This window comes from Bombina bombina, chromosome 5 (genome assembly GCF_027579735.1).
Source record: "Bombina bombina isolate aBomBom1 chromosome 5, aBomBom1.pri, whole genome shotgun sequence".
NCBI lineage: Eukaryota > Metazoa > Chordata > Amphibia > Anura > Bombinatoridae > Bombina > Bombina bombina.
This window is the reverse complement of record NC_069503.1, coordinates 1,089,571,790-1,089,598,925: the sequence shown is the minus strand read 5'-3', so window position 1 is coordinate 1,089,598,925 and position 27,136 is coordinate 1,089,571,790. Positions and strand designations below refer to the sequence as shown.

At 39.5% G+C, this 27,136-nt stretch overlaps 1 protein-coding gene across 2 annotated transcripts in view; it reads left to right on the top strand.

Annotated features, from left to right (window-relative positions):
• The window catches only part of ZFAT (zinc finger and AT-hook domain containing), a 478,376-nt gene that overhangs the window by 423,725 nt on the left and 27,515 nt on the right, over positions 1-27,136 (top strand). For both annotated transcript variants that reach the window (XM_053715378.1, XM_053715379.1), the window contains exons 13-14: positions 16,194-16,312; positions 25,696-25,819. In XM_053715378.1, the coding sequence (XP_053571353.1) occupies positions 16,194-16,312; positions 25,696-25,819 (243 nt within the window). The remainder of the gene's footprint in view (positions 1-16,193; positions 16,313-25,695; positions 25,820-27,136) is intronic.

Genomic DNA, 27,136 nt, shown 5'->3' with positions numbered 1-27,136 from the left:
CTCACTATTTTTGACTTTTCTGAGCCTGTCAAGTCCTTCTTTTGACCCATTTTGCCAAAGGAAAGGAAGTTGCCTAATAATTATGCACACCTGATATAGGGTGTTGATGTCATTAGACCACACCCCTTCTCATTACAGAGATGCACATCACCTAATATGCTTAATTGGTAGTAGGCTTTCGAGCCTATACAGCTTGGAGTAAGACAACATGCATAAAGAGGATAATGTGGTCAAAATACTTATTTGCCTAATAATTCTGCACTCCCTGTATACATTTACAGCTATTATCAGCACGATTTTATACTTTATTTTTCCGTTGATTTTTATTAACGTATGACCGGTCATATTAACACTTAATCAAATATGTTTATGTGAATGTTTAATCTAGATTAATATATCTTTTTATTTGAGATTAATAAATCTTATGTTTGCTAAACCTGTTTTTTGATACTAGATTCATTTTTAGATGATTAGCCATATTTTATGATATATCTATATAAGATTATTTATATTATAAACCTATTAGTTTTGTATTACACATCCTTGACACACTTATTTATAAGAAATATTTTACGACTGTAAATTACCCTTTTTTTCCCCGCAGCTGTTTAGCGCATACACACACCTCTTTTCTCTTTGTACCTATCTTTGATTATCTGCTTTACTGGGAGCATATTAGTGTATAGTGCAGGGGTAGATTTGCGCACCTTAAACCCACCGTTTTTTCTAATCTAAAAAGAACCCCCCCAAAAAAAAACACACTAACCCTAAAATCGGTACTTATGATTGATGAAATCCGGACATCCATCTTCTTCCCAGTGGCGAAACATCTTCATCCATCGCGGGTCCGGCATCTTCTTTCTTCATGGCGGAGGCAGAGCGGTCGATGGATGGGCATAGGTCCTCTTCATGCGATCGTCTGCCACACACTGAAGACTGAATGATTTAAGCAGCTCTCATCCTATTGGCTGCTTTGAATTTTTCAGCCAATAGGAATGCAAGGGTACCCCATTATAAAAGGGGTACCTTGCATTTAATCTTCAGTGTGTGGCGGAGGATCGCATGAAGAGGACCTCCATGTCGGACCGATACGTACCTCCGCCCCCGCACATCCACCGACCGCTCTGCCTCCGTAATGAAGATAGAAGATGCCGGACCCACGATGGATGAAGATGAAGCTGCCTGGATTAGGATGTTTTGCTGCTGGGGAAAAGATGGATGTCCAGACTTCATCAATCGTGAGTACTGATTTTGGGGTGTTAGGTTTTTTTTTATTTTAAGATCAGGGATTTTTTTATTTTTAATTGGCTGAAAAAGAACGTAATGTCCTTTTAAGGGCAATACCCATACAAATGCCCTTTTCGGGGCAATGGGTAGATTAGTTTTTTTTTGGTTAGTTTTTTTTTTATTTTGGGGGGTGGGGGGTTGTAATGTTAGGGGGTATTTGGTTTAATTTATTGGCAAAAGAGCTGTTAACTTTAGGGCAATGCCCTACAAAAGGCCCTTTTAAGGGCTATAGGTAGTTTATTATAGATTAGTTTTTTTTATTTTGGGGTGTTTTTTTGGGGGGTTTTTTAAACGGGGTATTAGAATAGGAATATTTTTTTATTATTATTTTGGATAATTTTGTTTGTTATTTTTTTTTAGTGGTAGTTTTTATTTTTTTGTAATGTTAGGTTTCATAATTTTTAGTAATGTTAGGTTTTTTATTTAATGTATTATTTTTTTTTTAAAACAATAAATGTTAGGTTTAATATTATTTTAGTGTAAAGTGAATGTAAACTTTGAAGAATGAAAGCCCAGTTTTTAAAAATACTATTAAAAACAGGGGTACTTTCATTCATCAAAGTTTAGAAAGCAGCTGTTTTGTTTAAAAACTTACCTTTCTTCTTTTCACAGCCAGAGCAGCTTCCCCCACACAAAGATCCTCTCTTCACACGTCAGTAATGACTAATCTGGCTTCCTCCAATCACGGCTTTCCCCCAAGGGGAGTCATTGCCTGAGGCCATGCTGTGATTGGTGGAAGCCGGATTAGTCATTGCTGACGTGTGAAGAGAGGATCTGCAGGCGGGGGAAGCTACTCTGGCTGTGAAAAGAAGAAAGGTACGTTTTTAATAAAAACGTTTGCTTTCTAAACATTGAATGAAAGTGCCCCTGTTTCTCCAACATTGGTGTGTCCGGTCCACGGCGTCATCCTTACTTGTGGGATATTCTCTTCCCCAACAGGAAATGGCAAAGAGTCCCAGCAAAGCTGGCCATATAGTCCCTCCTAGGCTCCGCCCACCCCAGTCATTCTCTTTGCCGTTGCACAGGCAACATCTCCACGGAGATGGTTAAGAGTTTTTTGGTGTTTAAATGTAGTTTTTATTCTTTTATCAAGTGTTTGTTATTTTAAAATAGTGCTGGTATGTACTATTTACTCTAAAACAGAAAAGGATGAAGATTTCTGTTTGTGAGAGGAAGATGATTTTAGCAGACAGTAACTAAAATCGATTGCTGTTTCCACATAGGACTGTTGAGATGAAGTAACTTCAGTTGGGGGAAACAGTTAGCAGACTTTTCTGCTTAAGGTATGACTAGCCATATTTCTAACAAGACCATGTAATGCTGGAAGGCTGTCATTCCCCCTCATGGGGACCGGTAAGCCATTTTCTTAGTCAAACAAACAGAATAAAGGGTCTATTATGGGCTAAAATAATGGTAGACATTTTTATGGGCTAAATCGATTGCTTTATTTGGGCATTTTATTCTGATTTAGGCTAACAATTTGCATTTATAAACTTGGGGAACGTTTATTAAACGGCAGGCACTGTGTTAGACACCTTTTCCAGTCAGGGGGCCTTCCTAGTTATAGACTGAGCCTCATTTTCGCGCCATTACTGCGCAGTTGTTTTTTGAGAGCAGGGCATGCAGATGCATGTGTGAGGATCTAAAAATTGCTGGAAAAGCTTCTAGAAGGCGTCAATTGGTATCGTATTCCCCTCTGGGCTTGGTTGGGTCTCAGCAAAGACTATAGCTGGGACTGTATAGGGGTTAAATTTATAAACGGCTCCGGTTCCGTTATTTTAAGGGTTAAAGCTCTGAAATTTGGTGTGCAATACTTTTAATGCTTTAAGACACTGTGGTGAAATTTTGGTAATTTTGAACAATTCCTTCATACTTTTTCACATATTCAGTAATAAAGTGTTTTCTGTTTAAAATTTAAAGAGACAGTAACGGTTTTGTTTTAAAACGTTTTTTGTGCTTTGTTGACAAGTTTAAGCCTGTTTAACATGTCTGTACCTTCAGATAAGCTATGTTCTATATGTATGAAAGCCAATGTGTCTCCCCATTTAAATTTATGTGATAATTGTGCCATAGCGTCCAAACAAAGTAAGGACAGTACTGCCACAGATAATGAAATTGCCCAAGATGATTCCTCAGATGAGGGGAGTAAACATGATACTACATCATCTCCTACTGTGTCTACACCAGTTTTGCCCACGCAGGAGGCCCCTAGTTCATCTAGTGCGCCAATGCTTATTACCATGCAACAATTAACGGCTGTAATGGATAACTCCATAGCAAATATTTTATCCAAAATGCCTACTTATCAGAGAAAGCGCGATTGCTCTGTTTTAAACACTGAAGAGCAAGAGGGCGCTGATGATAATTGTTCTGTCATACCCTCACACCAATCTGAAGGGGCCATGAGGGAGGTTTTGTCAGATGGAGAAATCTCAGATTCAGGAAAAATTTCTCATCAAGCTGAACCTGATGTTGTGACATTTAAATTTAAATTAGAACATCTCCGCGCACTGCTTAAGGAGGTGTTATCTACTCTGGATGATTGCGACAACTTGGTCATTCCAGAGAAATTATGCAAGATGGACAAGTTCCTAGAGGTTCCGGTGCACCCCGACGCTTTTCCTATACCCAAGCGGGTGGCGGACATAGTAAATAAGGAGTGGGAAAAGCCCGGCATACCTTTTGTTCCCCCCCCCTATATTTAAGAAATTATTTCCTATGGTCGACCCCAGAAAGGACTTATGGCAGACAGTCCCTAAGGTCGAGGGGGCAGTTTCTACTCTAAACAAACGCACTACTATTCCTATCGAAGATAGTTGTGCTTTCAAAGATCCTATGGATAAAAAATTGGAAGGTTTGCTTAAAAAGATTTTTGTACAGCAAGGTTACCTTCTACAACCAATTTCGTGCATTGTTCCTGTCACTACAGCAGCGTGGTTCTGGTTCGAGGAACTAGAAAAGTCGCTCAGTAGAGAGACTCCATATGAGGAGGTTATGGACAGAGTTCACGCACTTAAATTGGCTAACTCTTTTATTTTAGATGCCGCTTTGCAATTAGCTAGATTAGCGGCGAAAAATTCAGGGTTTGCTATCATGGCGCGCAGAGCGCTTTGGCTAAAGTCTTGGTCAGCGGATGTGTCATCCAAGACAAAATTGCTTAACATCCCTTTCAAAGGTAAAACTCTATTTGGACCAGAATTGAAAGAGATTATTTCAGACATCACTGGGGGAAAGGGCCACGCCCTTCCACAAGATAGGTCTTTTAAGGCTAAAAATAAGTCTAATTTTCGTCCCTTTCGCAATTTCAGGAACGGACCGGCCTCTAATTCTGCATCCTCTAAGCAAGAGGGTAATACCTCACAACCCAAACCAGCCTGGAAACCGATGCAAGGCTGGAACAAGGGTAAGCAGGCCAAGAAGCCTGCCACTGCTAACAAAACAGCATGAAGGAGTAGCCCCCGATCCGGGACCGGATCTAGTGGGGGGCAGACTCTCTCTCTTTGCTCAGGCTTGGGCAAGAGATGTTCAGGATCCCTGGGCGCTAGAAATAGTTTCTCAAGGTTATCTCCTGGAATTCAAGGAACTACCCCCAAGGGGAAGGTTCCACATGTCTCACTTATCCTCAAACCAAATAAAGAGACAGGCATTCTTACATTGTGTAGAAGACCTGTTAAAGATGGGAGTGATACACCCAGTTCCAATAAAGGAACAAGGAATGGGATTTTATTCCAATCTGTTCGTAGTTCCCAAAAAAGAGGAAACTTTCAGACCAATTTTGGACTTGAAGATCCTAAACAAATTTCTCAGGGTACCATCGTTCAAGATGGAAACCATTCGAACGATTCTACCCACTATCCAGGAAAGTCAATTTATGACTACCGTGGATCTAAAGGATGCGTACCTACATATTCCTATCCACAAAGAACATCATCAGTTCCTAAGGTTCGCTTTTCTTGACAAGCATTACCAGTTTGTGGCCCTCCCATTCGGGTTAGCCACTGCTCCAAGGATTTTCACAAAGGTGCTAGGGTCCCTTCTAGCGGTTCTAAGACCGAGGGGCATTGCAGTAGTACCTTACTTGGACGACATTCTAATACAAGCGTCGTCCCTGTCAAAGCAAAGGCTCATACGGACATCGTTCTAGCCTTTCTCAGATCACACAGATGGAAGGTGAACAAAGAAAAAAGTTCTCTGTCCCCGTCAACAAGAGTTCCCTTCTTGGGAACAATAATAGATTCCTTAGAAATGAGGATTTTTCTGACAGAGGTCAGAAAATCAAAACTTCTAAGCTCTTGTCAAGTGCTTCATTCTGTTCCTCGTCCTTCCATAGCGCAGTGCATGGAAGTAGTAGGGTTGATGGTTGCAACAATGGACATAGTTCCTTTTGCACGAATTCATCTAAGACCATTACAACTGTGCATGCTCAAACAGTGGAATGGGGATTATACAGACTTGTCTCCAATGATTCAAGTAGATCAAAAGACCAGAGATTCACTCCGTTGGTGGCTGACCCTGGACCATCTGTCCCAGGGAATGAGCTTCCGCAGACCAGAGTGGGTCATTGTCACGACCGACGCCAGTCTAGTGGGCTGGGGCGCGGTCTGGGAATCCCTGAAAGCTCAGGGTCTATGGTCTCGGGAAGAGTCTCTTCTCCTGATAAACATTCTGGAACTGAGAGCGCTATTCAATGCTCTCAGGGCTTGGCCTCAACTAGCAAAGGCCAGATTCATAAGGTTCCAATCAGACAACATGACGACCGTTGCATATATCAATCATCAGGGGGGAACAAGGAGTTCCCTGGCAATGAAAGAAGTGACCAAAATAATTCAATGGGCGGAGGATCACTCCTGCCACCTGTCTGCGATCCACATCCCAGGAGTGGAAAACTGGGAGGCGGATTTTCTGAGTCGTCAGACATTCCATCCGGGGGAGTGGGAACTCCATCCGGAGACCTTTGCCCAAATAACTCAATTATGGGGCATTCCAGACATGGATCTGATGGCGTCTCGTCAGAACTTCAAGGTTCCTTGCTACGGGTCCAGATCCAGGGATCCCAAAGCGACTCTAGTAGATGCACTAGTAGCACCTTGGACCTTCAACCTAGCTTATGTATTTCCACCGTTTCCTCTCATTCCCAGGCTGGTAGCCAGGATCAATCAGGAGAGGGCCTCGGTGATCTTGATAGCTCCTGCGTGGCCACGCAGGACTTGGTATGCAGACCTGGTGAATATGTCATCGGCTCCACCATGGAAGCTACCTTTGAGACAGGACCTTCTTGTTCAGGGTCCATTCAAACATCCAAATCTGGTCTCCCTCCAGCTGACGGCTTGGAGATTGAACGCTTGATTCTATCGAAGCGTGGGTTTTCAGATTCTGTGATAGATACTCTGGTTCAGGCCAGAAAACCGGTAACTAGAAAAATTTACCATAAAATATGGAAAAAATATATCTGTTGGTGTGAATCCAAAGGATTCCCATGGAATAAGATAAAAATTCCTAAGATTCTCTCCTTTCTACAAGAAGGTTTGGAGAAAGGATTATCTGCAAGTTCTCTAAAGGGACAGATCTCTGCTTTATCTGTCTTACTACACAAAAGACTGGCAGCTGTGCCAGATGTTCAAGCATTTGTTCAGGCTCTGGTTAGGATCAAGCCTGTTTACAGACCTTTGACTCCTCCCTGGAGTCTAAATCTAGTTCTTTCAGTTCTTCAAGGGGTTCCATTTGAACCTTTACATTCCATAGATATTAAGTTACTATCTTGGAAAGTTTTGTTTTTGGTTGCAATTTCTTCTGCTAGAAGAGTTTCAGAGTTATCTGCTCTGCAGTGTTCTCCGCCCTATCTGGTGTTCCATGCAGATAAGGTGGTTTTGCGTACTAAGCCTGGTTTTCTTCCTAAGGTTGTTTCTAACAAAAATATTAACCAGGAGATAGTTGTACCTTCTTTGTGTCCGAATTCAGTTTCAAAGAAGGAACGTTTGTTACACAATTTGGACGTAGTCCGTGCTCTAAAATTCTATTTAGAGGCTACAAAAGATTTTAGAAAAACATCTTCCTTGTTTGTTGTTTATTCTGGAAAAGGAGAGGTCAAAAAGCGACTTCTACCTCTCTTTCCTTTTGGCTTAAAAGCATTATCCGATTGGCTTATGAGACTGCCGGACGGCAGCCTCCTGAAAGAATCACAGCTCACTCCACTAGGGCTGTGGCTTCCACATGGGCCTTCAAGAACGAGGCTTCTGTTGACCAGATATGTAAGGCAGCGACTTGGCCTTCACTGCACACTTTTGCCAAATTTTACAAATTTGATACTTTTGCTTCTTCGGAGGCTATTTTTGGGAGAAAGGTTTTGCAAGCTGTGGTGCCTTCCGTTTAGGTAACCTGATTTGCTCCCTCCCTTCATCCGTGTCCTAAAGCTTTGGTATTGGTTCCCACAAGTAAGGATGACGCCGTGGACCGGACACACCAATGTTGGAGAAAACAGAATTTATGCTTACCTGATAAATTACTTTCTCCAACGGTGTGTCCGGTCCACGGCCCGCCCTGGTTTTTTAATCAGGTCTGATGAATTATTTTCTCTAACTACAGTCACCACGGTACCATATGGTTTCTCCTATATATATTTCCTCCTGTACGTCGGTCGAATGACTGGGATGGGCGGAGCCTAGGAGGGACTATATGGCCAGCTTTGCTGGGACTCTTTGCCATTTCCTGTTGGGGAAGAGAATATCCCACAAGTAAGGATGACGCCGTGGACTGGACACACCGTTGGAGAAAGTAATTTATCAGGTAAGCATAAATTCTGTTTTTTAATAGTATTTTTAAAAACCGGGTTTTCATTCATCAAAGTGTACCTTCACCTTAAGCTTAGGCTTTATATTTATTTCACAGGTAAGTTTTTATTTATTTTAACTAGGTAGTTAGTAATATTGTAACAAGCTTAGGTTTTATTTTTATTTCACAGGTAAGTTTGTATTTATTTTAACTAGGTAGTTTGTAATATTGTAACTTTTATTTAGGTCTATTTTAATTATGTTAATGTTAGGGGGTGCTAGATTGTGTTAATAGTTTAATTTAGGTAGTTGCGATGTGGGAGGACGGCGGTTTAGATGTTAATAATTTTGTTCAGTGTTTGCGATGTCGGGGGTGGCAGTTTAGAGGTTAATAGCTTTATTTAGTGTTGGCGATTTGGGGGGACAGCGGTTTAGAGCTTAATAGCTTTATTTAGTGTTGGCAATGTGGGGGCAGGATGGTTTTGAGGTTAATAGGTTTAGTTAGTGTTGGCGATGTGGGTGGTCGGCGGCTTAGGGGTTAATAGATTTATTTAGTGTTGGCGATGTGGGTGGGGCAGTTTAGAGGTTAATAGCTTTATTTAGTTTTGGTGATGTGGGGGGACAGCGGTTTAGAGCTTAATAGCTTTATTTAGAGTTGACAGGGGGGAGGGTAGTTTAGAACTTAATAGGTTTAATTAGTGTTGACGATGCGGGTGGTCAGCAGTTTAGGGGTTAATAGGTTTAGTTAGTGAGTGTTTTATTTAGTGTTAGCGATGTGTGAGGGGCAGCGATTTAGAGGTAAATATATTTAGTGTTGCTGATGGGGGGGCAGCAGTTTAGAGGTTAATAGGTTTAGTTAGTGTTGGCGATGTGGGTGGTTGGCGGTTTAGGGGTTAATAGGTTTAGTTAGTGTTTTATTTAGTGTTGGCAATGTGGGGGGACAGCAGTTTAGAGGTTAGTAGGTTTAGTTAGTGTTAGCAATGTGGGTGATCGGCAGTTTAGGGGTTAAAAGGTTTAGTTAGTGTTTTATTTAGTGTTGGCGATGTGGGGGGAAGGCGGTTTAGAGGTTAATAGATTAAGTTAGTGTTGGTGATATGGGGGGAACGATGGTTTAGGCTTTAATTGATTTATTTAGTATTTTATTTAGTGTTGGGGATGTGGGGTGATGGTGGATTAGAATAGATTAGTTAGAATAAATAAGAATGGATCAGAAAATTTGGAAAATGATTTATTTGTTTTCTTCATTTTTCTGGATTTTAGTTATGGTGCCAATTCAGATTCATCCAAAATTCGTCCAAAAACTAAATTCGTCAAAACGAATTGCACATGTCTATTAGAAATTAGCATATGAGCCTATCTAGCTTTCAATAAAGTATATCAAGTGAACAAAGCAAATTCATGATAAAAGTAAATTGGAAAGTTACAAAACAAATAATATATCACTCAAAGAAAGTCTGACACTCTCTTGCAAGCTCACAGCTAAGATTAAAAGCAAAATAGGAAGAGTATTAATTTTTCTTTCATGTAAAAATGCCTATAAATACACCCCTCACCACACCCACAATTCAGTTTTACAAATTTTGCCTGCTATGGAGGTGGTGAAGTAAGTTTGTGCTAAGATTTCTATGTTGATATGCGCTTCTCAGCATTTTTGAAGCCCGATTCCTCTCAGAGTCCAGTGAATGTCAGAGGGATGTGAAGGGAGTATCACCTATTGAATGCAATGGTTTTCCTCACGGGGATCTATTTCATAGGTTCTCTGTTATCGATCATAGAGATGTATCTCCTACCTTTCTTTTCAGATCGACGATATACTCTCATATTCCATTACCTCTACTGATAACCGTTTCAGTACTGGTTTGGCTATCTGCAATACGTGGATGGGTGTCTTTTGGTAAGTATGTTTTAATTACTTAAGACACTCTCAGCTATGGTTTGGCACTTTATGTATTTGTATAAAGTTCTAAATATATGTATTGTACTTATATTTGCCATGATTCAGGTTTTCAGTATATTTACTTTTTGCAGACTGTCAGTTTCATATCTGGGAAATGTTTTTTTATGAAAATGTATTTCTTACCTGGGGTATAGTCTCTTTTTCAAATTGACTGTCTTTTAAATTTGCGGGCAGAATTAGGCTCGCGAGTGCGCAAAATACCAAAGTTTATTGCGTCATTCTTGACGCAAGATTTTTTGGTGCACAGTTACGTTCGTTGACGCAAATTCATCATTTCCGGCGTCTTAGTTGACGCCGAGTCCTTCACAAGGTTGTGTCATCTATGACGCGAGTGTGTCATTTTTGGACGTTTTTGGCGGCAAAAAATATTTTTCTGTTTGTTGTGCGTCATACTTGGCGCCAAATATTTTCATTATTTAAGACCTTATTCCTATTAGCCTCTTGTCTTTTTCTATGTCAGAGGGCTATGCTGTTTGCGTTTTTCCCCATTCCTGAAACTGCCATATAAGGAAATTGATAATTTTGCTTTATGTTGTTTTTTTCTCTTACATTTGCAAGATGTCTCAATCTGATCCTGTCTCAGAATTCACTGTTGGAACCCTGCTGCCTGATAACAGTTCTACCAAAGCTTAAGTGCATTTGTTGTAAACTTGTGGAGATTATACCTCCAGCTGTGGTTTGTAATAGTTGTCATGATAAACTTTTGCATTCTGAAAATGTATCCATCAGTAGTAGTTCATTACCTGTTGCTGTTCTCTGAACATCTAATGCACAAGATATACCTGTTAATTTAAAAGAACTTATTTCTGATTCTATTCAGAAGGCTTTGTCTGCCATTCCGCCTTCTAATAAACGTAATGGGTCTTTTAAAACTTCTCATATTGTTGATGAAATTTCAAATGACCGGCAACATACTGATTTATCATTCTCTGATGAGGATCTATCTGGTTCAGAAGATCCTGCCTCAGATATTGACACTGACAAATCCTCTTATTTATTTAAAATGGAGTATATTAGTTCTTTATTAAAAGAAGTGTTGATTATATTGGATATGGAGGAAACTAGTAAACGTTTAAATTCTGTTTATAAACCTCCTGTGGTTATTCCAGAGGTTTTTCCTGATGCTATTTCTGATATGTTTTCTATAGAATGGAATAGGCCTGGTACTTCTTTTATTCCTTCTTCAATGTTTACAAAATTGTATCCTTTGCCAGCAGTTAGATTGGAGTTTTAGGAAAAGATCCCCAGAGTTGATGGAGCTATCTCTACTCTTGCTAAACGTACTACTATTCCTACGGAAGATAGTACTTCTTTTAAAGATCCTTTAGATAGGAAACTTGAATCTTATCTAAGGAAGGCTTATTTATATGCAGGTCATCTTCTTAGGCCTGCAATTTCTTTGGCTGATGTTGCAGCTGCTTCAACTTTTTGGTTGGAAACTTTAGCGCAACAGGTATCAGATCATGATTTGTCTAGCATTGTTAAGTTGATTCAACATGCTAATAATTTCATTTGTGATGCTATTTTTGATATCATCAAAATTGATGTTAGATATATGTCTTTAGCTATATTAGCTGGAAGAGCTTTGTGGCTCAAATCTTGGAATGCTGATATGACTTCTAAGTCCAGATTGCTTTCTCTTTCTTTCCAAGGCAATACATTATTTGGTTCTTAGTTGGATTCAATAATTTCAACTGTCACTGGGGGGGAAGGGAGTTTTTTGCCTCAGGATAAATCTAAAGCTTCTAACCGTTTTCGTTCCTTTCGACATAATAAGGAACATATATCTAATCCTTCCCCAAAGGAATCTGTTTCCAATTGGAAGCCTTTCTCAAATTGGAATAAATCCAAGCCTTTTAAGAGATCAAAGCCAGCCCCCAAGTCCACATGAAGGTGCGGCCCTCATTCCAGCTCAGCTGGTAGGGGAAAGATTAAAATTCTTCAAAGATGTTTGTATCAATTTGGTCCAAAATCATTGGATTCAGAGTATTGTCTCTCAGGGGTACAGAATAGGATTCAGAGTAAGACCACCTATGAGAAGATTTTTTTCTCTCATGCATTCCAGCAAACCCAGTAAAGGCTCAGGCTTTCCTGAAGTATGTTTCAGAACTGGAGTTATAAGGGGTAATCATGCCAGTTCTGTTTCAGGAACAGGGCCTGGGGTTTTATTCAAATCGATTCATTGTCCCAAAGAAAGAAAATTAATTCAGAACAGTTTTGGATCTAAAGATTTTGAATCGATATGTAAGAGTACCAACTTTCAAGATGGTGACTATATTCTGCCTTTTGTTCAGCAAGGGCATTATATGTCCACAATAGACTTACAGGATGCATATCTTCATATTCTGATTCATCCAGATCACTAACGGTTCCTGAGATTCTCTTTTTTAGAGGAGCATTATCAATTGTGGTGTTTCCTTATTTGGACGATATCTTGGTACTCGCTCAGTCTATACGTTCTGCAGAATCTCACGTGAATCAGCTAGTGTTGTTTCTTCAAAGACATGGTTGAAGGATCAATTTACCAAAAAGTTCTTTGATTTCTCAGACAAAGGTAACCTTTTTTGGGTTTCCAGATAGATTCAGTGTCCATGACTTTGTCTCTAACAGACAAGAAATGTTTGAAATTGGTTGCAGCCTGTCGGAACCTTCAGTCTCAGTCATTCCCTTCAGTAGCTATGTGCATGGAAGTTTTAGGTCTCATGACTGCAGAATCGGACGCGATTTCCTCTGCTCGTTTTCATATGAGACCTCTTCAGCTTTGTATGCTGAACCAATGGTGCAGGGATTATACAAGGATATCACAATTAATATCCTTTCTCTGACTTGGTGGTTAGATCACCATTGTATAATTTTAGGGGCCTCTTTTGTTTGTCCAACCTGGACTGTGATCTCAACAGATGTGAGTCTTTCAGGTTGGGGATCTCTAACAGCACAAGGGGTTTGGAAATATCAAGAGGCGAGATTACCAATCAATATTTTAGAACTCCGTGCAAAACTCAGGGCTCTTCAGTTTTGGCCTCTGTTGTAGAGAGAACCATTCATTTGTTTTCAGACAGACAAAATCACAACTGTGGCATATGTCAATCATCAGGGTGGAACTCACAGTCCTCAAGCTGTGAAAGAAGTATCTCGGATACTTGTTTTGGCGGAATCCTACTCCTGTCTAATTTCTGCGGTTCCTATCCCAGGTATAGACAATTGGGAAGCGGATTATCTCAGTCATCAGACTTTACATCCGGGAGAATGGTCTCTCCATCCAGATGTGTTTTCTCAGATTGTTCAGATGTGGGGGCTTCCAGAAATAGATCTGATGGCTTCTCATCTAAAAAAAAAAAACTTCCCAGGTACCTGTCCAGGTCCAGGGATCCTCAGGTGGAGCAGTGGATGCGTTGACACTTCCTTGGTGTTATCAACTGGCTTATATTTTTCTGCCTCTAGCTCTTCTTCCAAGAGTGATCTCCAAAATCATCATGGAGCAATTGTTTGTGCTGCTAGTGGCTCCAGCATGGCCTCACAGGTTTTGGAATGTGGATCTTGTTCGGATGTCCATTTGCCAACCTTGGCCACTTCCATTAAGGCCAGACCTTCTATCTCAAGGTCCATTTTTCCATCAGGATCTCAAATCATTAAATTTGAAGGTATGGAAATTGAAGGCTTAGTGCTTAGTCATAGAGGTTTCTCTGACTCAGTGATTAATACTATGTTGCAGGCTCATAAATCTGTTTCTAGAAAGATTTATTATCTAGTTTGGAAGACTTACATTTCATGGTGTTCTTCTCATAAATTCTCTTGGCATTCTTTTAGAATTCCTAGAATTTGACAGTTTCTTCAGGATGGTTTGGATAAAGGTTTGTCTGCAAGTTCCTTGAAAGGACAAATCTCTGCTCTTTCTGTTTTATTCCACAGGAAAATTGCTAAACTTCCTGATATATATTGTTGTGTACAGGCTATGGTTCGTATCAAGCCTGTCACTAAATCAATCTCTCCTCCTTGGAGTCTTAATTTGGTTTTGAAAGCTTTACAGGCGCCTCCATTTGAGCCTATGCATTCTTTGGACATTAAACTACTTTCCTGGAAAGTGTTGTTCCTTTTGGCCATCTCTTCTGCTAGAAGAGTTTCTGAATTATCTGCTCTCTCTTGTGAATCTCCTTTTCTGATTTTTCATCAGGATAAGGCAGTTTTGCGGACTTCATTTAAATTCTTACCTAAGGTTGTGAATTCTCACAACATTAATAGAGAAATTGTTGTCCCTTCTTTGTGTCCTAATCCTAAGAATTCTTTGGAGAGATCTTTACATTCTTTGGATGGGGTGAGAGCTCTGAAATATTATGTTGAAGCCACTAAAGATTTTAGGAAGACTTCTAGTCTATTTGTTATCTTTTCTGGTTCCAGGAAAGGTCAGAAGGCTTCTGACATTTCTTTGGCATCGTGGTTAAAGCTTTTGATTCATCAAGCTAATTTTAGTTGGGTAAAGCTCCGCCTCAAAGAATTACAGCTCATTCTACTAGATCAATTTCCACTTCTTGGGCTTTTAAAAATTAAGCTTCAGTTGATCAGATTTGCAAAGCAGCAACTTGGTCTTCTTTGCATACATTTACTAAATTCCACCATTTTGATGTGTTTGCTTCTTCGGAAGCAGTTTTTGGTAGGAAAGTTCTTCAGGCAGCTGTTTCAGTTTGATTCTTCTGCTTATGATTTAAGTTTTTCTTTTTTGAGAATAAACTTGTATTTGGGTTGTGGATTCATTTTTTTCAGCGAAATGTCTGTTTTTTTTGTTTGTTTTTTTGTCCCTCCCTCTCTAGTGACTTTTGCGTGGAGTTCCACATCTTGGGTATTGCTATCCCATACGTCACTAGCTCATGGACTCTTGCCAATTACATGAAAGAAAACATAATTTATGTCAGAACTTACCTGATAAATTAATTTCTTTCATATTGGCAAGAGTCCATGAGGCCCACCCTTTTTTATGGTGGTTATGATTTTTTTGTATAAAGCACAATTATTTCCGAATTCCTTTTTACTCCTTTCTTTATCACCCCACGTCTTGGCTATTCGTTAAACTGAATTTGGGTGTGGTGAGGGGTGTATTTATAGGCATTTTGAGGTTTGGGAAACTTTGCCCCTCCTGGTAGGATTGTATATCCCATACGTCACTAGCTCATGGACTCTTGCCAATATGAATGAAATTAATGTATCAGGTAAGTTCTTACATAAATTATGTTGTTCTGTGATTTTCCCTATGGGCTTTGCACCTAGAGTTGTATAGGGTTAACTGCCCGGCTCTCTACAAACTGTGCAGCTGGCTTTGAGTGTTATTGATCACCCAGGGCTGTGCATTTTGCAGGGTCATGGGATGTGTACCCGATCCAGTTTGAAAGTGCAGTCCATTTCCGTGTTTTGCATGTGTCTAGGAGATTGCATACGGCCTGTTCATCCTTGTGTGGTTTCGCGCTTGTTTTATTTATTGCTAGCAGATCTAGAAAATAGCAGTGGTCTGATGTTATAAATGCACCATGCGTTAGTTGTTTGATGGGCACAACAAATATTTAGTGCTAGATTACTTTAGATTACAAATTGAGCATATGTGCAGGACCTTGTGTAAAGAATAGAGCATGATCTGGTATTACAAGTGTATGGTAAAGAAAAAAGTGTCCTTAATTTTAATGCATATTACATACTTTAATAGCACAGGTAGTGCTGTAAGTGTTAATATTACAAGTGGTGGGTTAAGTGATACACTTGAACACAACACAAAATACCACTGAAAAATATTTTTGATTATAGTATTTTATTTATATTTATAAATATTAATGTAAAACAAAGGTTTATTAATGAAAAAAAAAATGTTGTGACACTGATTCCTTCTGTCTCGAATACCTTGAGATCCTTGGCTTGTGGGAGAGAGCTGAAATTTTGTATACATATACATAGAGCCGGCTGCCGATTGGTGGCTGTACATGTATGCCTCTTGCCATTGGCTCACCAGATGTATTCAGCTAGCTCTTTCAACAAAAGATACCAAGACATTGCAGAGAATACAAAACTAGTAAAATGTGTTAAATCATAAAGGAAAACATTTGTGTTTCATATCCCCTTAAAATCTGGCCAGTTGCAATGATTGGAGTTGTTCAAACTTGTGTAAAACACATATAAAACATGTATTTCCTCCCCCTCTTTAGGTGGTATAAAGTGTCCTGTATGCAGTTTTGTGTATGGTACTAAATGGGAATTCAGTCGACATCTTAAGAATAAACATGGTCTAAAGTTGATGGAAAATGACGGAGACTCTAAATGGGAGGTAAGGACACCAAATATTTTTTTATAATAATATGCATGTGGTATGACGTTCTTGACAGATTTTGTAGTCCCCTTAAGTGTTTCCCCATCTATTAAACTAATGACGCTGGTATGATATGGGTCTAATGGTAGGGCTGATTACTATTGGGTTTAATAGGTTTAGGCTAGGTCTTGTGTGTTCTGGAATGGGTCAGGTGGTATCTATAGCTCCTTGATTAACTTGTATGTATCTAAATTGCCTGATCAGAGAAAATATAATTGAAGTAAAAGATTTTGCAAGACTTGTTGGCCCTAATCCTGGATTGAGGGAATTTGGGTCTGCTTCCAAAGTCTAGGTATAAACTGTTTGGCACTGTTAGCCATAATGGTAAAGAGTTTTATTTGCAGTCTGCACCTATATTGTAAGATTTTCGTCCAAAAGAGCAATAATATTGGACATACCCACCAAATGTGGGTCATTGTGCCTACCTCCTTACATCCCTTCCAACAGAGATTAGTACCACCCAAAAATATGTGTTTAATACTTTGTGGTGTCAGATACCAACAGAAAAGATGAATTGTGCAGGTAAGTGTACACCTAACTGGTGGGTTAGTAAAGCAAAACTGTTCAAAGGGAATCAGAGGCCTGACATAAAGGGATTTATTTTTTCCCAAGCTAGCAAAGTGTTTGAGCTGTTCTTACCTAACCATGAAATAAAGAATTCATCTCCTAGTGTATCTTTAAAGCGACAGTCAAGTCCAAAAAAAAACCTTTCATGATTTAAAAAGGGAATGTAATTTTAAACAATGTTCTAATTTACTTGTATCACCAATTTTGCTTTGTTCTCTTGGTATTCTTAGTTGAAAGATAATTCTAGGAGGTTCGTATGCTAATTTCTTAGACCTTGAAGACTGCCTCTAATCTGAATGCATTTTGACCACTAGCGGGCATTAGTTCATGTGTTTGATCTAGATAACATTGAGCTCATGCACGTGAAGTTACCCTGGAGTGAGCTCTGATTGGCTAAAATGCAAGTCTGTCAAAAGAACTGAAATAAGGGGGCAGTTTGCAGCAGTGACGTGCAGTGACGTCAGAGGCTGGTGAGGCAGTGGCTAGGATACGCCTTCATTCTTTAAATATCCTTTGTTGAAGAAATATCAATGCACATGGGTGAGCCAATCACATGAGGTATCTATGTGCAGCCACCAATCAGCAGCTACTGAGCAAATTTAGATATGCTTTTCAACAAAGGATATCAAAAGAATGAAGAAATTAGATATTAGATGTAAATTGGAAAGTTATTTAAATTTGCATATGGGTTTCATGTCCCTTTAAATGGTGTCTTGGAAAACTGGTCAACTTAGTAAACATCTGATTTTAGTCTAAAAGGATTGTAACAGAAACTCTTGCTAGATAACAAAATGCTTGCTGTGATTATGAGATCTAGAAATCCATGCCCATTAAAATATGTTTAAAACATACTTTTTACTTTAATGCTGCAAATTATGCTTATAGATTCTTTCATTATTCAGTAAATATAAAAATGTCTTGATCCAGTGGCGGCTGGTGAAATTAAAAGATGGTGGGGCGCTTGACCCCACCCCTTTAAATAAAGCCACACCATCAGATGGCACAACCAATTCATTAATTAAATAAATAAAAGGTAGACAGAAACACAGAAAAGCACTCGGGGGGAAAGGGAGAGAGAGACGGGGGAGAGAGACACAGAGGTTTAGAGAGAAAGATAGAGAGAGAGACACAATCACACACAGAGGGTTAGAGAGAGAGAGACACAATTACACACAGAGGGTTAGAGAGAGAGAGACACAATCACACACAGAGGGTTAGAGAGAGAGAGAAAGAGAGACACAATCACACACAGAGGGTTAGAGAGAGAGAAAGAGAGACACAATCACACACAGAGGGCTAGAGAGAGAGAAATAAAGAGAGATTGAAAGACACAATCACACACAGAGGGTTAGAGAGAAAGAGAGACACAATCACATACAGAGGGTTAGAGAGAGAGACACACAATCACACACAGAGGGTTAGAGAGAGAGAAAGAGAGACACAATCACACACAGAGGGTTAGAGAGAGAGAAAGAGAGAGACACAATCATACACAGAGGGTTAGAGAGAGAAAGAGAGAGAGACACAATCTCACACAGAGGGTTAGAGAGAGAGAGAGAGAGAGAGAGAGAGAGAGAAGGAAACACACACAGAGGGTTAGAGAGAGAGAGAAATAGAGAGAAAGAGAGAGACACAATCACACAGAGAGGGTTAGAGAGAAAGAGAGAGACACACAATCACACACAGAGGGTTAGAGAGAGAGCGAGAAAGAGAGAGACACAATCACACACAGAGGGTTAGAGAGAGAAAGAGAGAGAGACACACAATCACACACAGAGGGTTAGAGAGAGAGACACAATCACACACAGAGGGTTAGAGAGAGAGAAAGAGAGACACAATCATACACAGAGGGTTAGAGAGAGAGAGACACAATCACACACAGAGGGTGAGAGAGAAAGAGAGAGATACAATCACACACAGAGGGTTAGAGAGAGAAAGAGAGAGAGAGAGACACAATCACACACAGAGGGTGAGAGAGAAAGAGAGAGACACAATCACACACAGAGGGTTAGAGAGAGAGAGAAAGAGAGAGACACACAATCACACACAGAGGGTTAGAGAGAAAAAGAGAGACACAATCACACACAGAGGGTTAGAGAGAGAGAAAGAGAGACACAATCACACACAGAGGGTTAGAGAGAGAGAAAGAGAGAGACACAATCATACACAGAGGGTTAGAGAGAGAAACACAATCTCACACAGAGGGTTAGAGAGAGAGAGAGAGAGAGAGAGAGAGAGAGAGAGACACAATCACACACAGAGGGTTAGAGAGAAAGAGAGAGATACACAATCACACACAGAGGGTTAGAGAGAGAGAAAGAGAGAGACACAATCACACACAGAGGGTTAGAGAGAGAAAGAGAGAGAGACACACAATCACACACAGAGGGTTAGAGAGAGAGACACAATCACACACAGAAGGTTAGAGAGAGAGAAAGAGAGACACAATCATACACAGAGGGTTAGAGAGAGAGAGACACACAATCACACACAGAGGGTGAGAGAGAAAGAGAGAGATACAATCACACACAGAGGGTTAGAGAGAGAAAGAGAGAGAGAGACACAATCACACACAGAGGGTGAGAGAGAAAGAGAGAGAGAGACACAATCACACACAGAGGGTGAGAGAGAAAGAGAGAGACACAATCACACACAGAGGGTTAGAGAGAGAGAGAGAAAGAGAGAGACACACAATCACACACAGAGGGTGAGAGAGAAAGAGAGAGACACAATCACACACAGAGGGTTAGAGAGAGAAAGAGAGAGAGAGACACAATCATGCACAGGTTAGAGAGAGAGAGAGAAAGAGAGACACAATCACACACAGAGGGTTAGAGAGAGAGAGACACACACAATCACACACAGAGGGTTAGAGAGACACATAAGGGATGAGATTCAGAGGGGGAGGAAGAGAGACAGAGAGAGAAAGAGACCATGGGGGAGAACAACACATAAGGAGAGAGATGGATAGAGAGAGAGAGACACACACACACAAGGGGGGGGAGAGGGACCACTGCATTTTAAAGTAATAAAACAGCAGAGCTACAGAGAGTTCAGAAAATGAGTCTATAATTTAGTGTGAAGTACAGAGGCAAGCTGCTAAGGTAGTGGGTGTAAAGTTTGAGTAAACAAAATACAAAAACGATCCTTTGCTGTAAAAGAGTAAAAAAACACTTGCTTTAATAAGATGTGGCTTAAACACTGCTCTCTCTGCCTCTCTTCCTGCTCTGTATAAGGACTCAGGAAGTGACAGTGGCACATTCCACTGCACTTAGAGGGGAAGAAAAGAACTCTCTTTTTCACTTTAGCATCAGCCAATCAGAATTTTCCTACCTTAATTCCGATTGGCTGATAGAATCCTATCAGCCAATCGGAATTCGAGGGACGCCATCTTGGATGACGTAATTTAAAGGAACCGCATTCGGCGAGTAGGCGTCGGGAGAAGAGGATGTTCCGCGTCGGCTGGAAAATGATGGCTCCGGAAGAAAGAAGATTGAAGATGCCGTTGATAGAAGACTTCAGCCGGATCATGGACCTCTTCAGCTCCCACTTGGATGATGACTTCAGCCGGATCATGGACCTCTTCAGCCCTCTGCTTGGGCTTGGATCAGGACATCGGAGGAGCTCTTCTGGATCGATCAGTGAACCTGGTATGGTGAAGACAAGGTAGGAAGATCTTCAGGGGCTTAGTGTTAGGTTTATTTAAGAGGGGTTTGGGTTAGATTAGGGGTATGTGGGTGGTGGGTTGTAATGTTGGGGGGGGTATTGTATGGGGTTTTTTTTACAGGCAAAAGAGCTGAATTTCTTGGGGCCTTCCTCCGCAAAGGGCCCTGTTCAGGGCTGGTAAGGTAAAAGAGCTTTGAACTTTTGTAATTTAGAATAGGGTAGGGCATTTTTTTTATTTTGGGGGGCTTTGTTATTTTATTAGGGGGCTTAGAGTAGGTGTAATTAGTTTAAAATTGTTGTAATATTTTTCTAATGTTTGTAAATATTTTTTTATTTTTTGTATCTTAGTTCTTTTTTATTTTTTGTACTTTAGTTAGTTTATTTCATTGTATTTATTTGTAGATATTGTATTTAATTAATGTATTGATAGTGTAGTGTTAGGTTTAATTGTAGGTAATTGTAGGTATTTTATTTAATTAATTTATTGATAGTGTAGTGTTAGGTTTAATTGTAACTTAGGTTAGGATTTATTTTACAGGTAATTTTGTAATTATTTTAACTATTTTAGCTATTTTACCTGGTTAAAATAAATACAAAGTTACCTGTAAAATAAATATAAATCCTAAAATAGCTATAATATAAATATAATTTATATTGTAGCTATATTAGGATTTATTTTACAGGTAAGTATTTAGCTTTAAATAGGAATAATTTATTTAATAAGAGTTAATTTATTTCGTTAGATTTAAATTATATTTAACTTAGGGGGGTGTTAGTGTTAGGGTTAGACTTAGCTTTAAGGGTTAATAAATTTATTAGAATAGCGGTGAGCTCCAGTCGGCAGATTAGGGGTTAATAATTGAAGTTAGGTGTCGGCGATGTTAGGGAGGGCAGATTAGGGGTTAATACTATTTATTATAGGGTTAGTGAGGCGGATTAGGGGTTAATAACTTTATTATAATAGCGGTGCGGTCCGCTCGGCAGATTAGGGGTTAATAAGTGTAGGCAGGTGGAGGCGACGTTGTGGGGGGCAGATTAGGGGTTAATAAATATAATATAGGGGTCGGCGGTGTTAGGGGCAGCAGATTAGGGGTACATAAGGATAACGTAAGTAGCGGCGCTTTGCGGTCGGCAGATTAGGGGTTAATTATTGTAGGTAGCTGGTGGCGACATTGTGGGGGGCAGGTTAGGGGTTAATAAATATAATACAGGGGTCGGCGGTGTTAGGGGCAGCAGATTAGGGGTACATTAGGATAACGTAGGTGGTGGTCGGCAGATTAGGGGTTAAAAAATTTAATCGAGTGGCGGCGATGTGGGGGGACCTTAGTTTAGGGGTACATAGGTAGTTTATGGGTGTTAGTGTACTTTAGAGCACAGTAGTTAAGAGCTTTATAAACCGGCGTTAGCCCAGAAAGCTCTTAACTACTGACTTTTTTCTGCGGCTGGAGTTTTGTCATTAGAATTCTAACGCTCACTTCAGACACGACTCTAAATACCGGAGTTAGAAAGATCCCATTGAAAAGATAGGATACGCAATTGACGTAAGGGGATCTGCGGTATGGAAAAGTCGCGGCTGAAAAGTGAGCGTTAGACCCTTTTTTGACTGACTCCAAATACCGGCGGTAGCCTAAAACCAGCGTTAGGAGCCTCTAACGCTGGTTTTCACGGCTACCGCCAAACTCCAAATCTAGGCCTATGTGTTTTTTGTGCAGTGGGTCAGATAGTGTTGTTAAAAAAAAATGTATAATCTATCTCAATCATGAAAGAAAAAAGTTAAGTTTCATGTCCCTTTAAAATATTGGTCTTGGTACAATGCTATTTGCAAAAGGTGAAAAAGAGTGCGCCTCGGGTGTTGTTGTGCAACAATGATAAACAAAGATCATAACATTTTTAATGTCATAATAATATTTCAACGTACTGTAATAAGAAAAATAGAGGTTTTTTTTCCCCTGTCCTGTGTAAACCACAAAGCATCATAAGAATGGCAATAAAAATACATCCTGAATCCTATGACAAAATAAACTAACATTGTGACAACTGTGAAGATAAGTAAATAAAATTAGCATATGAGTAAAGGGAGCAAAATAAACACACTAAAAAGTGAGACACGAAAATAACTATATTTTGGGTTTCATATTTCTTTAAGGTTAATTATCTAGGAAGATAACATCTGAGGGGTTACTTCATACTACATATGATGCTGATACTGACTTCCATATATTTTAGAAAGCAATGTGACTGAATACGAATACATTGATTTATAAGGATAGGATGGTCTGTGTTATTGAGCCAAACAAAAATGTATTTCAACAACACATTACATTGCAGTCAGTACCAACAAATTATATTTTTTAATCAATTAAATTGAACCAGACACATTCACTTTCTTATGGATTTATGGAAGTCAATTGTAGGCTGGTGGCCTTTGGTAATGAAAGCATGCAAGCATCATTTTTAACTCATTTACCTTTATTTCTATTTTCATTTGTCTTGCACCTAACATCAGGACAGCCAGAGATTTCTCAGGAACAAAGGTTTAATGTGTTTCTTGCAAAGTGTTGACATAGTGCATAACTAAGCTACTGGATCTGTCTGATGAATGCATGTGCTGTCAAGGCTTTTGTTAGATAAGCCATGAACCCTCTCTTGTAAGAGCAATCTAATATAAGTGATTAATGGGAAAGCAACTTACGTAGTGTATAGTGTATCAACCATACTTTGTCTCTTACATTGAATATAATGTAATTTTTACTTAAAGAATGACTATTATTACATGGCAATTACTTGACAATTCAGGTGTGATTTCCCTTTATTAATTGTATGCATTCAATTTATATATATATATAACAGCTATATGTGCAATTTGAATGTCTTATATTCATATATTTTACTATTTTATTAAAAATACAGTTCTTTTTTCTAGCATTTTCGTTTTGCATAGTAACATAGTAGATGAGGTTAAAAAAAGGAAGAAGTCCATCGAGTTCAACCGATACAAATCTAATATACTTACAAAAAAGCTCCAGTTGAGCTTAAATTAATGCAATTAAAAAGGTAACTCCTTTTTAACACAAATTATCATATCCCTGAACTTTTCTAGCCAGAAATGTATCTACACCTTTTTAAATGTATCTAAGGTATTGGCACTTACTACCTCCTTAGGTAATGAGTTCCATAATTTGATTGATCTTACAGTGAAATAATGTTTACGTTGGTGGAGATTAAATCTCCTTTCCTCCAGCCTTAAATTGTGACCTCTTGTTACAAACATTTTTCTTAGAGTAAACAGAGCTTCTGCCATCTCTGTAAATGGGCCTTAAATATATTTATATAAAGTAATCATATCACCTCTCAAGTCTTTTAGTAGAGAAAATAGTTTAGCTAATATTCTCTATTCCACTTATTAGTTTTGTGGCCCTTCTCTGAACTTTTTCTAAGTCTGCAATGTATTTTTTTGAGATTGGCCCCCAGAGCTGCACTCCATACTCAAGGTGAGGTCTTACCAGGGATTTTATATAGTGACAGAGTTATGCTTTCCTCCCTTGCATCAATGCTAGTATCTTATTAGCCTTAGAAGCTACTGCCCTGTATTCTGCACCTATCTTTAGCTTGTTATCTATTACTCCCAAATCCCTTTTCTCCTCTGTTTTGCCATGTCTAGTCCCATTTAAATTATAGGTCGTCTTTGTTGTTGTAAAAGGGGCATTATAGTAATAAAAAATGCATACTCTAATTTATTAAAGGGTTAAAAACATAGTAGAAGTACCAAAACAGCAGCTCTAGTCGCATGACCCTGCTGTGTAACTAGGGCTGTGGATTGGGTCAGAGGCAAGTTTCTGCTCTGGACGAGAAGTGCTTTGGGGTTCTGAGCGGTACTTCTACTATGTGTTCATCCCATTTGCAGGGGTGCAGGATGACTAGTTATATCATTTAAATGCTCTAAAATATTATTATTTAATACATTTATTTTTTCTTACTATAATGACCCTTTAAAGGAACATGGAAGTTAAAATGAAAGTTTATGGTTCAGATAGAGGATGAATGTTAAGATTAATGTGTTGGCGCTCTACGAAGTGCCTCTACGAAGTGCCTCCGGGCAGGAAACGCGTTGGACGTTTGTTATTGTTCTCAGTGTACCCCTGGGTCTGTCAAACACCCTGTGAATGTTCCTACAATAAAGTCTCTTTTTTTACCTGCACGAAACCCTGCGGCTGTATTCTGTCCTATAACGGGTAATCTCTATTGCTTACCTGGGTAGGCTCCCCTGCTGTGCACGTCAATAGTTTTAATGAAGCAGGAATAGGTTTTTGTAAAATGATAATGAATTGTTCGCTGTGTTTAGTTAAATGGTTTATATATTGTTTTGTAGTGTTTAAATGTAAGGCATAGAAATATAACATTTGTGGATGTGTGCACTTAAATAGAAGCTTGTTTTGTAATATACTTCCATTAGTAATTACTGTTCTTCAGCAGCAAGCGGACAAGCTTCTAAAATTGATAAGTTGTCCACTCACATTTTGCGGCATACCGCTAGCGGAACCTGTTCGGCAGCTGCTGTATGTATCATTACACGCTCAAGTCAGCATATAAAGCCCACGCCTTCTGTCGCGTGACCAATCACATGAGAAAAGGGCATGTCAATCACCCCTTGCGAGCGAGTTCAGCGGAATTTCTCTTCGCCATCTCAGAGGTTGGAAAAGAGTGTAAGAAGCAGCAGTCTAATGACCACTGCTTCTTACAGTGCGATAAATAGGCTCGCATGTGCGAACCTGCCTGCAAGTGCTCCCGAGCAGCTTATTCTGCTTTGTATATGGAGCCCATATGATGTAAGTGCATTCAAACATCACACCTCCTCAGAGAGTTAGCAGTGGCTTGTATGATACAAGCTTACCTTCACTGACACCGTACACACCACCACCAACTCTCTATGCACTCGTGGTGTTTGAATTTTGATCCTTGATCCTAGAAACAGCTATAACCTTTACTAGAAACAATATTTGCTAGTATGTTGCAAAATATTTTCTATTTCAAATTTACCCATGTACATTTTAATTTTGACTTTTCTATCCCTTTAAGTACCTTTAACTATTTATTATTATGTTTTGCAGGCAGTTGACGATTCCGTGGAAACCTCAACACAGTATCTTCATATCACTGAAGCAGACGCAGATGTACAGGGAACACAGGCCGCAGTTGCAGCACTTCAGGATCTGAGATATACATCAGAGACCAGTAAGTAAATCAGAAAGTCACTCTTAAGATCAAATCTCCTATGTACTTTAAGTAACAAGGTTACTATACTTATTTATCTTTCAAGTGAAGCAGTGGTTTAAACCGCTGCTTCATAAACCCTCTCCGCCAACTTACTTTGCACATGAAAATCACAGACTCATTTGACCGGGGTGGTTGTCAAGCCTTACTATCATGCAATTGGTTGAGCGAGGGCAGGGGGCGGCATTGCATGAGCATTCACTTGTGCAAACGTAAATTTGGGGGAAAAATGCACCCTGCAATTTGTGATTGACAAACCTAGCACTAAATGTCCTTCTGTGTTAAAAATGTGCCCACAATTACACTCCTCATTTTAAGTCTTTGTTTTTCAACTAAAAGCAGGGTTCAATGATCTTATCTGAATTTATATAAACTTCAACTTTTTTCCATTAAGGGGCATGCAGTGAGTTTTGACATAAATCTAGCGCTGTAAAATATGATTCCTAATACAAAATGCATTTTCAGATTTTGACTGCAGATAAGAACCACTGGCTCAACATACCTCCCCACATTGCTCTAAAGTGGGTTTAGTTAGTAGGATAGCCTGATGCTTACCCCAGATATTCTTGAAGTTGCGCACTTTGTCTTTACCACCTCTAGTTTATTCCATGTGTCAGTTTTTACTTTCTGTAAAGAAGCTCTTACATGTATTACTCCTGAACCTGCTACCCTTCAGCTTGAGATTTTGTGTGCCTGGATGATGTACCGCTGTCAGATTGTTCACATGTCTTTGGACCCACGCAAAATTGGTTCAACCTAATGAAAAGGTCTGAGATGTCTTGTTTCCCTTTAAATACAAATATAGGACACAATTGTTATGTTGTCTGAACACCTTGATTTGACACTTGGCTCATCCTGAAATGTCTTCAGACCTAAATATAAATCTTGAATTTTTAGTATATTTGCATGATAAACTCTTGGCAGGGGCAGAACTACCATTGGTGCAGCAGGTGAAGTCACCCCAGGGCCCAAGAGCATAGTTGTGTGCAGAATGTTTACAATCCTAATGCAGGGGAGCCTTTTTATTAGTGCAGGTTGTAGGTCTTTCTGTCTATCTTTCTAGCTTTTTAGTCTCAAAATCATTATACAGAGCAGAATGTAGATTAATACTTTTGCTTTCTACTGAGTTACCTTTCAGAGGCCCCAAAACATCTTGCACCTGGGCCCTCTGTTGAGTAGTTCCGCTACTGACTCTTGGAATTCCAATCTTTGAAGGATAATCCCAGCTGTATGTGTTTGAGTCTGTGGTAAGATGTAACCATGTTGGCACTAAAAAAA